The 14,380-nt window shown below is 40.1% G+C and overlaps 1 protein-coding gene across 2 annotated transcripts in view; it reads right to left on the reverse strand.

Moving 5' to 3' along the window:
- The window catches only part of DENND1A (DENN domain containing 1A), a 493,337-nt gene that overhangs the window by 205,246 nt on the left and 273,711 nt on the right, over positions 1-14,380 (reverse strand). For both annotated transcript variants that reach the window (XM_029062896.2, XM_029062894.2), the window contains exon 11: positions 10,851-10,896. In XM_029062896.2, coding sequence (XP_028918729.1) covers positions 10,851-10,896 — 46 coding nt within the window. The remainder of the gene's footprint in view (positions 1-10,850; positions 10,897-14,380) is intronic.

The raw sequence follows: 14,380 nt of genomic DNA on the forward strand, positions 1-14,380 counted from the left end.
GGCCTCCTGCCCCCTCCTGGGCATCTTCCCCTCTCTTCCGCCAATCTCCCAACCTTGACATGCAGTAGCTCCCTGATCCTACACAGGTGATTCTCAAGATTCTTATCAATGGCAGCTGCTGCTAACTGAGTGACAAAAATCACTGGCCTCCCCTGCCAACGGGACTCCAACAGCACTGGAAAGTTGAGCAGAAGGATTGTGTGGTGTCCAAAGGGACCTTTAATCAAAACCAACCAAACAAACAAAAAGTCCAGCAAGGCAAAAAAAAAAAAAAGAAAAGAGTCAAACGCCTTGCTAGCATTTACTATGTCCTACCTGGAAACTTTCACTAAAATGAAATCCCATTTTTGATGCTATTTCTAGCTTGTAAGAGTAAATGTCACCTTAAAAAAAAGTTCAGATTGTATCTTTTTCGTACTTTCCTAAAACCATGTGGAGCAAATTCATACCCATGAAAATCAAAACAATTTTTGGAAACCTAAAATTGACGACTGTTTTCAGTTCCATGAAATTTCATTTTAAAAACCCCATATGCCAAAATGTCCAAATTCCCTTATTTAAAAAAAAAATCGGGATTACTTCCAAAATCATAGTTAAAAAGCTAGGGCTAGATGATGCACATATGTACTTATCAAAGCTTCATAATTTAACCCCTTCATCCAAAGTGAAACGTGCTAAATACAAAAACTGGAATGAAAGGACACAGTTTCCCTAATACTGCCTACTGCAGAACCTCCAGGCGGGTGCCAAAGATTTACAGGGACCTGTAGAATTTATATTTAGCTAAGAAAGCGTCCAGGAGTCTAGGCAGCTCAAGGCTTTTGTCAGACATTTCAGTTTATGAAGGGAAGGATCTAAGGCTGGACATATAAACTACATTGCTGGATCCTTACTGCTTCCAACTCCATAAAACATGTTCGAAATTACTGTTGCGAGTACCTAGAAGTAGGCTTCTGCCAACTCCTTTGCCACAACACTAAAATAATAGGGTGACCTTAATCTGCATGTGCAATAGTCTTGCTTTTAGTAATTTGGGCCTGTTTCTAATAGATGAGTGGAACAACCCTAATCCTGCACAGTGAATGGCATTCCACCCCATGATGCAAACTAGCAAAACACTCTGCAATCAACTGAGAATCAACAACAAATACGTATGACTTTTTTTTTTTGAGACGCGGCTCAATTCCACTTCAAGTATATACCTTCTGTTTATAGAATAGGATCCCTTCAAGTCTGGAATTCAGCATATGCAATTAATTTTTTGGAGAAATGAATTTAATTGGTGGTGGGGGGAGATACTTCCAAGGGGAACCATTACACGTCAGTCAATTTGATAGTTCTGCACAAAATTTTGATCATCTCCCCCCAAAAGAACAATTTTCATGGGCCACAAATTTAGGGACAGAGGTTTATGCTCTCTGAACAGATTGTTACTTAGCTTCCAAAATGGATCGGTTTGAACACACAGCCCCAGATCGTCTCACATAGGACTGCTTGATGAACCTCCAAACAATTCTTTTGCAACAGAAGAAATTTCATCTAGTTGACAAACAACCTCAATGCACAGGACTTGCACATTAAGTTACATGTCCAATGGTTACTGAAGTCTCTCCTGAAGAGGCTGCGCCCTGTGTTAAACAAAACCACATGCTCCTGAATTCCAAGAGGTATGACTAGGCCAAGGGCCCTCCTTTTCAATCATCACCATCGCCACAGCTCGTCTCACAGCTACAGAAATGGCTCCTCTACCAATCAGGCGTGAGGACTTGATGCAAAGACGTTACCAGTCCAATCTGGCAGCGCTCAGAGCACATCAAAGAGCTTTTAAAATAATGCAAGTCCTGGAATAAAGTTGAACTTGGGGACGGATAAAACTAGAAAACCAGAGAGGAAGGCAAGTTCAGACTAGAAGGTTTGATATCTTATCTTGGGGAAATTTATCAGTAATAAATTCTTATCTTCACTAATATGAATTTAATTAGTACCATAAGTGTGTTTCATTACTCAGCAATATCCCAAGCTTCATTTACCTAACAGTTTATAAACTTTTCATTTCCTTTGAAGTCATTTTCAGAAACACTAAAGGGAACTCTTCTCTGCACTGACAAACTAGGTGGTGATAGCCAAATTGAAAAACAAAGACACTATAGATATTTATGCATTTTCTACTGGGATTTTCTCTTGCAAATAATACAGCATTTCTAATCTCATAGAGGGGATTATCTTATCTCAGTAGAGACCATTTCGTTCCCGACAAATTAGATATAAATGTATTGGCTACAAAGGATAATTTAATCAGCTGAGAAAATTTGTCTTTATGGATCGAAAAAAACGTTTCTTTGAATCCACAAATCCTAACTAACATCAATAGCCAAAACTAAATGGCATTAAAGAGTCAGCCTCAATTTTCAAATAATTCAAAATGTGTGCAAGCAAAATCAGAGTCAAAATTTCGGTGGGAAGGACTTCTAAAATAGTTCTTAGAAAAAAAATTCTAGGGCCCTTTCCAAGTTAAGTAACCTCTCAATTTTGAAACTCTAGACCCGGGTTATGGCAAAATTCATTTATGATAAATCAGCATACCTCCTTCCTTTGAGGAGAATTCTTTGGTGACAACCCACTGCACTTGGTACAGAGCTTGGCACATGGTAAGGACTTTTCAAATACCTCAAAAATGATTATATCAGTATACCTTCAAAATCCAGAACTTAAATATCACAACCTGAAGCTCCATGATCCAGTGAGAGTGCCCCGCTACCATTCACTAACTGAAGTCGGGGAGAGAGGTTGGGACACCACCTCTTGCAGGAAGCCTTACAACCCAATAGCTACCTTTTACATTTATACATTTACACCTGTCCTCAGCACTATATGCTTTTGGCTGTTTGCTTATTCAGCTATTTCATCCTAACATATTGGAATTACTACCTATTTTATCCTTATTCTTCCTCCTGCTTCAACTATTTGCAAATTATATTTGTTTGCCCCACCCTCATTAGATGGTAAGCTCCTCAAGGGCAGAGGGTGTTCCTTTTGCTTCTGTTGTACTTCCCAAGGGCTTAGCTTAGTGCTCTGTACTCAGTAAATAATAAATGCCAATGATTGATTGACTGACTGACTGACTTAAAGAAAGTCGGAGAACAGAGATCATCCTCCTCTTACGGATGCTAAAGCTGAGGCAAAGGGAGGTTAAGGAATTCACCCAGAATCTCCCAAAATTACAGGGATAACCAGAACAAAATTTGAGTTTTCCCCTCAAAAATGGTGCCTTTTACTCTTAGAGACAGTGACTTTGTAAATGGCTGACACTATTTTTGATGTAACACGATCAAACTTCTGCACAGCAGAAAAATCATTATTTGGGGGAAGCAAATGCAGACTCCGCAATAGCCAGGACTCCTGAGGACAAATATGAACATTGTCATTTTTACCTGAATTGAATTATCATTTAATATTTTGATTTAATCCCCAGGGAGTCATTTAAACAATATATTACTGAAGTCAAACCAGGAAGAAAATATTTACGGTAAAGAAAGAGAAAAGAATTTTTTCCACTTATTCTAAAATGGCTTACAAAAAAAGTTTAAACAAAAGTTATATATAATTTCTAACATAAGAAACAAGAAAGGACATCTAATTATAGCAGCCCAGTTTCTTAGAGAGGTGTCTGAAAAACATCACCTCATCGATAAACACCTAATATACTCCAAACTTGCACAGGTGATGAGTGGCACTTGAACCAACAAGAAGTAAAAAACTTGGAGAATCAGGTCACCTGCCAGAATTTCTATGACAACATCACATTAGCTCTATTGAAGCAAGGCACCCTAGCTAAAAGAACCAAAAGAAGTAAAGTTCCTTTGAGATTCTGCTTGCCAGGTAGCTAAGACTATCGTTATGCCAACAAGACACTATGAAGATTTGTTTGTTGAACATGACTCAGTTTTTAGAACTACTTGCAACTCAACAAAAAACATACCCTTTAAAATACCTCATGATCATAATGAAAGGGAAGTATACAAAAACATATGCCAAAGACGAGCAAATTGTGGGATTCCAAGGGCAAAGAGAACCCCAGATACACTGACTGCCCCTAACCTGATGACTTTTATTCATCACTAAGTTACAGAGCCCTGTTCATACCAGCATCGTCCACAGCAATAAAGAAGAATGCGGAAGGTTCTGCCTTCATCACAGGCAAGGAGTAAATTCTGCAAAGATAACATTCAAACATCAATTATTTTCAGATCATGCTTTCCACAGTATGGCCTAGTGGAAAGAGTGTTGGCCTAGAAACTGGAGGACCTAGGTTCAAATCCCAGCTCTGCCTTGCTGTGTGACCTTGGGTAAGTCATTTAAGGTATCTGGGCCTCAGTTACCTCATCTGTGAAATGGAGATTCAATACCTATTTTCCCTCTCATCCAAAATGAGACAGGGAGTGTGTTCAAGCTGTTTATATTACATCACTCCCTGTGTTTAATACAATACTTGCACTTAGCATGTGCTTCACGAGTGTCATTATTAGTATTATTGTTATTGTTATTTAGGGTACAGCCCAATCAAGGAACAGGCCAAAGCATAAAGTCATGGCCTTAGAGATAACTTTGGGAATGTGTCTACCATCTCTATTGTATCGTACTCTCTCAAGTGCTTAGTACAGTGCTCTGCACACAGTAAGAGCTCAATAAATACCACGGATTGATTAGCTGATTGGAGGAAGTCCTGCTATGACTGTCAAAGCCACACAAAAAGACAGAACTCCTAGATCTGAAATTCTGGGGAAATCTACAAGCAAGGAGGGAATCTATGCTTAGATTCCAGAATGGACTCTTTTTCAACATAAATAACATGGGAAAAATGTCCCCAAGCTTCACAGTTAATGTTAGAATCTCCATCTTCAAGAAGAAAAGTAGAAGTGCTGAGATATCTCATTACTTTCCATTGTTGGCAAGATACAAGTTAGAATTCCTCTTGACAGAATACTGTAGAACCAGGAATTAGTTGATTCACAAGGTGGTTTCACATGAAACTGTAGTACAAGAAACATGATTTTCATAGCATGCCAGATTGATGAGAAATGCAGGGAACCACCTGCACTTGTGACATTCCAAGTCCAGAACCATAACAGTTGCTAGGATCAAAACCATGACAAATTCCTAAAACCAAAGTCTTGACAATTCTTACGACCAGAGCTTTGATAATTCTAATCATAACAATAATAATTATTATCATTTATTTAAAATTCCTAAGCAAATTCGGCTGCAAAGTTCACCCAAATCCAATGCCATGTTTCAGACATGATCACCATCAATGTAAAGCAGGGCTTTGCAGTACGCAATTCTCAGTTGTAACCTGTTCTAGTCTGCCATGTTTGAAAGACCTGATTTCAGAATAAACTTCTGACCTACTGAGAAATGAACTTAAAAGGCTAGGAGCACCATCAAAAGTCTTAAAGACATTTCCTCGGGAATTGTTGCAAACCCACGTAAAGCTGTGTATCAATGCTCTTGTAGAACAAACCACTTGACAGTGTACAGATTTTTACAGACCGTTTCAAAAAGTAACTCAGGGGATACGAACTGACTAAATCTGAAGATCTAGGTTATGTAGCAAAATTGAACCGAAGATTTCATCAGCAACACAGAACTTAATATAGTCACTGAAGCTTTCTCCTTAAGGACTATACTATCCAATAACTCATGTAGAAATCGAAATCAGGAATGTCAACATGTCCTTTGGGAGTGTGACGGCATTAGGAAACAATGAAAGATCATTCTACACTGAAGTTCTACAAAGCTGTGGGGAACCCAACCTTCTCATAATGGCCATGGGACCTGAATCTGATGCAGAAAGCACCATAGGCTTCTCAAGAAGCCTCCATCAATGTCATCTAAAAGCAACCCTTGACATCTCATAGCAAGACAGGATCACCAACTGTGAAGTTCTGAAATGTAATTAGCTCAACAGTGCTCATTACATCTTTTTTCTGAGTGGGCATGTGGGAGGAGCTTGAAACAGCAGAGTGTATAAGTGCTACTGTAAGGTGAACTGAAATAATGCATATATTTATGAGGAGGACAAATAAATTTTTTAGAGATTTTGTGAAGCTCAGTCTCAATGTGGCACTGCAGTAAACTGTTGGCAGACAAGTTCAGCAGAGCAGCCAGGTAGGCAGACCAACACGGCAAAGAACAATCAGGAGAGGAGCTGCTCTTGTTGTGGGCAGGGAATGTTTTACCATCTTTGTTATACTGTAGTCCCCCAAGCACTTAGTACAGTGTTCTGCACACAGTAAGTGCTCAATAAATATGATTGATTTATTGAGCTTGACAACTGGAAGCTTCATGAGAAAAGAGATATAAAGACCCAGATTCACTGACATCAGGAATTGCAAAGGGAAATTACATTGTGAGGCAAAAGGCAATTTTAGGTGTCCACAGCCACCTCCACGAAAGACAGACTCTCACCATCTGTAGAGTCATTTTCAAATACGTGTGTATGCATGTATCTGCATACATACATATGTGTACATTCATTCTTTCAATTGTACTTATTGAGTGCTTACTTTGGGCAAAACACTGTACTAAGTGCTTGGGAGAGTACAATATAACAATAAACAGACATATTCCTGCCCACAGTGAGCTCACAGAGAGAGAGAGAGAGAGAAACTTTAAATTCTTATAAAACTGGTACCATGTGAATTTGGCTCAGCATGACACAGAATACAGCACTGCCTAGTTCCAATGAACTCTTCCAAGTGTTAAACACAGTGTTCTGCCCACAGAAAGCATTCAATAAATACTACTGATTGATTGATTCCAGAGACAGATAAACAACACCTTGAACAGAAGGAATTCCAGGTGATGTTTATTTCAGAGTTATTTAACAGAATGGGACTTCCTGAAAGCCTAATTTCTCATAATCAATAGCTCAAACCATTTTCTTCTAAATCAGTGATTTCAATTCCATTGACATTGGGAGAGCCTAGGTTTCTTTACAACTTTCCTCCTAAGGTGATAAGACAGAAGTAAATAACTAGATTGAAAGCTCTTTGAGGGCAGAGATCAAGGCTACCTATTCTGTTGAACTCTCTCAAGCACTGAGTACAGTGCCTGTACACAAGTAAGCACTCTGTAAATATCATCAATAGATTGATAACTAACACTAATGTGGCTTGAATTTAAAAAGACTACAATATGGACTGTGAACGGTTGAAGATGACATAGAGAGGGGGAAGAAATCAGACAAAGAAAACCCTGAAATCCTAGTCTTGTCTTATGCTGTTGACTCGTCTCTGACCCATAGCGACATCTCTGACCCTTAGCAACACCATGGATAAATGTCTGCCAGAACACCCCATCTCCATCTGCAAACATTGTGGTAGTGAATCCACAGGCATCCTAGAGGAAACCCCTAATAAAGCTTTATGACTGTAAACCATGCTTCATTAAAGCATCTTTATTATTGCCTCTATTGTAGAACTGAGAGGAGCATTCTGCAAAGCTCTAAATTCACAGTACTAAATTAAAAGGAATGCTTTCAAAAACTCATATCACGTAGAACCCAGAGCTTCTAAAAATCCAAGGGATGCAAGGGAATTTGGGTTAACTTAGAAAGATCAGGAAACTAGTCCATAGCCCATGTGATTTTATAGGGGATTTTTGTGCATTACTAACTTAATGATAAGCATGGTCTGGGAAGGAATTGATTTGGCCTAGGCAATGAGGTGAAAGAGACTTCGGCAATGCAGAGGAATATACACTCTAAAAGGAACTACACAGGAATCAAGCCCAATATAGGTCAGAACTCCACATAAATTGATTTGCATTTCTAGCCTCTCACCAATTACAGTCCTTGGCTGTTTCTCCTCTATTGCTGAGCATTTCTACCACCACAGGTACCCTTTTGACTCTACCCCAGACCACAGGAGCAACAGCCCCACAGATTTCTTAGCTCAACTTCTCAACTTGCACATCCCAGGTCTCTGATTGAAAACCTGGTGGCTGAAGGGGCCCAGAATGATGACTTTTTGGCCTATTTCCTCTTCAAAGCCTGTCCCTTTCCAGTTTTCATCCCCATAAAATCTCTCCCTGCTTTTCACCTTCACACTCAAATTGAAAAGCTGGCACTATTGCCTTACATTCATTTTGTGTCCCTCATAGAAACAAAGCCTGGGATAGAGTGAGGCTCACTGTTCGCTTCCCAAATAACATAGGTCCTCCAAAAGAAATGGATAATACCAAGGCTTGTTAGATAGTAATTTTTGGTATCTCCTACGCTGCATAAGGTTGAAGATCACCACCTAACATGGAATCCACTTTCTCCAGTAAATAGAAACTAAGTTTGGTGCCCTCTGATTATTTTCTATTTCTACTACAAATAATCGTATGTCATTTGTAACAAGAATGATGACTCGAACACATCAATGACAGGGAAGCAATGACAGCGAAGTACGGCAGCCTACTGGAAAAAGTATGGTTCTGGGAGTTGGGACACCTGGGGTATATGACCCTTGCTGCATGACCTTAGGGAAATTCTCTGTCCCTCAGCTTCCTAACCTGTAAAATGAGGATTAAAAACCTGTTCTCCTTCCCCTTTAGACTCTGAGCCCCATGTGGGAGAGGGACTGTGTCCAACCTGATTATCTTGTATCCATCCCAGCACTTGTTAAAGGCTTAGCATTTAGTAAATGCTTAACAAATACCACAATATTACTATTAGTGTCTTAAAAAGGAAACCAATAACTATGTCTGATGCCATTGTCTTCACCAGAAAATGTCAAGTTGAGGTTTGTGGAGATTCCACTTGGTGTGTTCTGGTGATTCCCACTTTTGTACAAATCACATTTTAAAATGTCCATGTCAAAGAACTCTGTACTCAAGAAAGAAACAGTGTGAGGTGAATCTGAAAGATGATCTAGAACTTGTTAGGAAGGAGGTTACTTAAATGGGCGAATAACAGCCTTTTGAGAAGTGACTAGCCAACAGAAAATGTAGGAGAGTGATAACTCATCACAAGCATTTTCCTCCCAAATACTCCTCTTTAAAACAAGAAAATTAGCACATTGTTCACACTGCCTCCTGAGGGGCAAATCTGAGAGCCAGAAAAATAGTTAAAATGTGTTCTCAGTTTTGCTTACTCTAAACTTCTACTGACATCTGCCACATTCCTCTGAAGTTTAAGAAATTCTGGCACCCATGCAAAGGCATAATAAGGTGCCTATAGCTTTTGAGAAGAATCAGAGAGACAGTCTGAAACAAGTCTTGTTGTATCCTTTGCTCAAGAGGGAGAGAGAATGGGAGAGAAAGAAAATGAGGGAGGGATTTTATATGAGTTTGTTTCTAAGCGATCACAAAGGAAACGTATTTTTTTAAGGAACTGTTATCTGGGTCGGGTTTCCCATGTTTTCTCTCCTCCCAGCACCAAGTCTCCTTCCCGTGAAAGGGAGTATCTGGGGAAATTGAACCTCGTCTTCCTAACCGTGTTGTGTTTTTAACCTATGAAGAAGAACGTGTGGCTTAGAGGCTATCTCTAGTCCTACTATAAATCATGTGTGAGCTCACAGAATCTAAGATTCTGTGCTCTCCATTCTTGGGGAGAGCCTATTCATTTTTCTGGGAAGGGTGACCAGAGCTGGCATTGTGGGAGGGGAATCCTGTATTGATTATACTATGCTACTGCAGGTATTCTGAGCACCCAAAGTGGACCTGTAGCCCTTAATAGCTAATCAGAATCCCCAATCAGGTGAGTGATATGGAAATGATAATTATGGCATTTGTTAAGTGCTTATTATGTGCCAGGCACTGTACTAAGCACTAGGGTGGATTCAAGCAAATAAGACTGGACACAGTCCCTATCCCACATGGGGCTCCCTGTCTCAATCCCCATTTTACAGATGAGGGAACTGAGGCCCAGAGAAGTGAAGTGACTTGCCCAAGGTCACACAGCAGACAAGCAGAGGAGCTGGGATTAGAACCCATTAGATTATGGAAATCTAAGAACATTTCACAACTCTGAAAGGGTTTCCATTTTTCACTCAAAATCTACCCCTTGTTTCATCATCTATTTGGAAACCAAAATGCAGAAATGAAAAAAAAAATCTCCCAATCTGATCTAAACACACAATCGAAGATAGTCCCTAATCCCTTTGCTTGATGTATTCGGAAAGGGTGATGACAGGGAGGAACTGTTAACAGAATGCAAGAGCCACATGGCAATCCTGCCAATTTAGAAAATCTAGCAGATTTTTATGGTCTATTTTGATCAAGATTCTCAATGTCAAACAAACAGGTTTTCCGATAACCAACTCTCTTCGTTCTCTTAGCACAATAGCACAGTGTGCGACAGCCAGAGAAGCAGGTGGTCTGAGCTGAAGCTAACTTGAAGGAGAAGAAATGTTTCCTTCCAGACGTGCAAGGCTGTTATCCCAGGACCCCAGAAAGCACTGACTTCAGATTCATCCTCAAGTAACTTAGCTCCTCTGCAAAAAAGGCAATCTCCAATTATGTGCCAGTTTGGAGGAATTCAGAGGCTTGTCTCTTACTGGTTTCAAGCAGAATGTTCCAACTTCAAAATATCATACAGACAAAACCTAAAGCTTGGAATATTCATATTTTAGGCAAACTAAAAGAATCATCCTCTCGTGATCCTCGCACTCTCAGAAATATCCCCAGGCTAGTGAACGGAGCTGAGATTCGCCAGCTTGGGGGGCATACTGAGAACAAGGGGCGGCTCATACTATTCCATCTTCTCGTTGTAAACATTGAAATCCATATCTATTTTATTTCTATGAAGGAAAAACAAGAAACAAGTCAGACCCAAAGATTCATGAGGAAACAAGCCAACTTACCTCCATCAAACTTAAATGTATTCCTATGAGGTAGGGCATGGGAGCACTGTGAAGAGAAACAAAGAAAAACAGCTGGTTAAAAGTCTGTTTCATGTGACCAAAAATTACAGATGGTTAAATATTTGCAGAAAAACTGTTTTAATAAACGTTTGCACAGTTACATTTTCTTTCACAACAAAAATCCTAATGTGACATTTTGTTCCTAACCATAGAAACCTCACAGTGATTTTCAAAATGTTTGCTGTTGGGAAAGCTAGTATAGATCCAAACTAGAAAATGGAGCTAACTAGCACAGCTCCAAATAAGGGGATTCACATCTACGAAGTCATGGGATGTTTGAATAACTGGTTCTCAAAAGCTGTGTCTTCAGTTGAAACATTGTATATCAGGACCAATGTTCCCACAGAAACAATATTGCACACAGGGGATAGGTTCCTGAACCAATTTCAGATACAGCAATTACAAACGAGCAATATGGCTTCATTTATGAATTTCTATGGAGTCAGTGAGTTTCAATGATAGAGCAGCCAACTTTTACTTCATCAGAAATATAGTATATACGTCAATACCCCCTGATGATTCTGCCTGACAATTAGGTAACTTTCTCTTTCCCCACCCTCTGGCTTCTTCTGCTCTATCCCACTGCTCTTTTTAAACTTTCCCCCTTGACAAAAATTCTTTCCCCATTTCCCTTTAACTCCTCTGCATTCCCCTTTCCCAACACTGTTGCTCCCAGAACTATTGCCATTAAGGGGACCAGTGATACAAAGTTGAAACCAATGTTTTGTACAGCGGAAAGAGGATGTAAATTTAGAAATGTTCAGAGTGAAATGTGTCAACAAAAAATTGTTTCAAAGACAGTTGGGACAGAGAAGGAAGCTTCTTCTGTTGGCTTGGTCCATTAAAAAAAACAAGATTCCTCTTCCCCATGGTAGATCCTTGTCCTCACTGCCTCTCTTTTCCTATCTGGCATTTCCTCCTGGATCTATGCTCTCAGCACAGATTCTAAGAATAAAGAATGCCTGCCTTCAACAGATCATGAAGCTCTTCAGTTATAAATTGTTTTCTATTCTGAAGGGCAAGATAATAGGAAAACTGGGGAACAAAGAGGTGAAATGAAACACCCAAAGGGACCTAGCCAAACCATAGCAGAGCTTGGGGGATGGCAAACATCAAAGTTTCAATGAGGCCATAGCAGAGAACACAGCCTCAATTGAGGGGTTTCACATATACAGAGTTGTAGAATTTATGGCACAACTGGTTTTCAATAGCTGTATTATCAGGAGAAACATTGAGAGATCTAGTCTTTTCCCCTCTTTGCCTTTCCTCTCCCCTTTCCCTATTCAACACCATTTTCAGATGTGCACTGACTAAGGTATGTTTGATTGGATTGAGGACATCCCTGGGCACCTGTACCTGACCATCCTCCACCCAGTTGATGGGATTGATTTAGGGCAGGCTCATGAGTCACATCCTCTGACTGACTTCCGCAGTCAGGATCTGACCAATTGGAAGATCTGTCAATCTTCTGATGCAATGAAATCAACAGCGTCCTTCACTGTCCCCAGGCCCATTCACCTGCCATATTCATCTCTACCCACCTAGGCATGAAGAGTCACTGCAGCTGCTAAAGCTGTGCCTACGGGAGCATTACAATCCCCCTGGCCTGGGGCAGGTGGAGACAGGGACATAACCCCAGATCCCTCCTCCCCCCCCCACCCCCCTTATCTCCTCTCTGTCTCCCAGAGAGGTGGCATTAGTGGTAACATGCACCTTCAGAGTTCCCCTCTGCTTCCTCTCTGCCCTGCAGAGGGATGGCAGTGGCAACACAATACTCCCAGATAGCCTCCTTTGCCTCCTCTCTCCCCCAGGGATAGTGAGGTGGTGCAGGAGGGGCAGGAGCAGGGCTCATCAAAATGCCCCACCTTCCTCTTCCCTGGTCCTACCCCACTGTCGCTAGGTTGGTGACTAATATAGCTTAAACCACTTAGACAGTGGATGAGGTGGCAAGGTATTGCAGAAGTTTATTCCATCATCTCGGAGGACATCAACAAATGGGTAGTAGTTCAAACTGACATTAATCCTTCAGCGCACCCCTGGGACAAATGGAGAGAGAAATGGCAAGTATGTTGCTTAACTTTGATAGGATGCAGAAATCTTTTGGTTTTGGAGGGAGAAAGAGTAGAAGGAAGACATTCCAATTTTACATGAAATTATTCTTTCCCTTTCTAATTGAACTCTAACTTAGAATGCTTATGATGACTATTTCCATTATGCCCAAAATATTATAGTCACTTCAAAAACAACTCACCAAGCTAATGCTAAATCCTTATTTCATTCAGTCATCACATAATTGACTGCCAAGTGGTGATGTCTCTAATCCCATCCCATTCACCCTCTCTATCCACCCTTCAAAACATCACCACTTTACAAAAGTCCAGAAACTTTTCAAAAACATACCATTTGTCCTATATAATTCTCTTCTAATCCAAAGCCTACAGATATCTTTAGGGATGACTCTGGGGAGCCCAGGTTACGTTAAACAGTTTAAGAACTATATTGGTATAGTATTTTTGTATTGGCTAGTGGCAACAGAAAATAACAACTTTGTATATTCTTATAAGGTGTCTGCTGTGCACATTCAGCTTCCTTCCTAATGGCGGCCTTCCAGGGGCAAGGAAATGCCCTACAATATTTTTTTTTCCCTCAAAGTGTAAACCATTAGTTTAGCTGCCAGCTGCACAAATGCTCAAACTTCCCTGTGTGACTGGCTTTGCTGTCCAAGCTTTCTCCAATGTACACTGAAATGAATGTGTTTCTAATTAAGTAGCTTCAGGAACACGACAGCTTCAATGTCAAAAATACAAAGTCTGAACCCCGGCAGGAAGTCTTAAGACTGCAAAATGTCTCATCTAGTGGAACCTTGGCTAATGTAATGAAAGGAAGCAGGAAGAGAGCAGAATTCCAGAAAACTGCCCATTTATTAATGTGTCCAAAAACACAAACTGTCACATAGTGCATATAAAAATTCAGATCTGTAATATCTAATTACCTGTATCATGTCTGTTTTCCCCACAAAAAAACCCAGCTAATCAAGAAATGGTCTAGAATTCATAATGTGTTTTCACTCAAATGTAGTAACTGAAAAAAAATCACTAGTCTGTCAACTTTTAAGATGCATTAAAAAGGGGAACTTCATGAGAAAGGATGAACAAAATACCCAAATAAACAGCCTTCTGTCCAACTTAGTAACCAAAGAGTTCCTTTAACCTAAAGAAAATCACTTTATAGAATCCTTTAATAGTGCATGTAGATACACGCCACACTCTAGTTACCATATACAAGCACTGATATCCATTTTAAGGATGCTTAAGTAGGGGGATTATTTAAGTACAAGAGTTTTCAAAAGAGTCATTATGGCCAACCATGGAAAAAGCTGTTTCCTTCCACAGTATTATTAAGATTCTAACAGCTCTACATTGAGAAAATGTTTAGCACACACATTATTTACCCTGCAGAGCACAGTGGCT

Source organism: Ornithorhynchus anatinus, chromosome 4, assembly GCF_004115215.2.
Source record: "Ornithorhynchus anatinus isolate Pmale09 chromosome 4, mOrnAna1.pri.v4, whole genome shotgun sequence".
In the NCBI taxonomy this organism is placed as follows: domain Eukaryota; kingdom Metazoa; phylum Chordata; class Mammalia; order Monotremata; family Ornithorhynchidae; genus Ornithorhynchus; species Ornithorhynchus anatinus.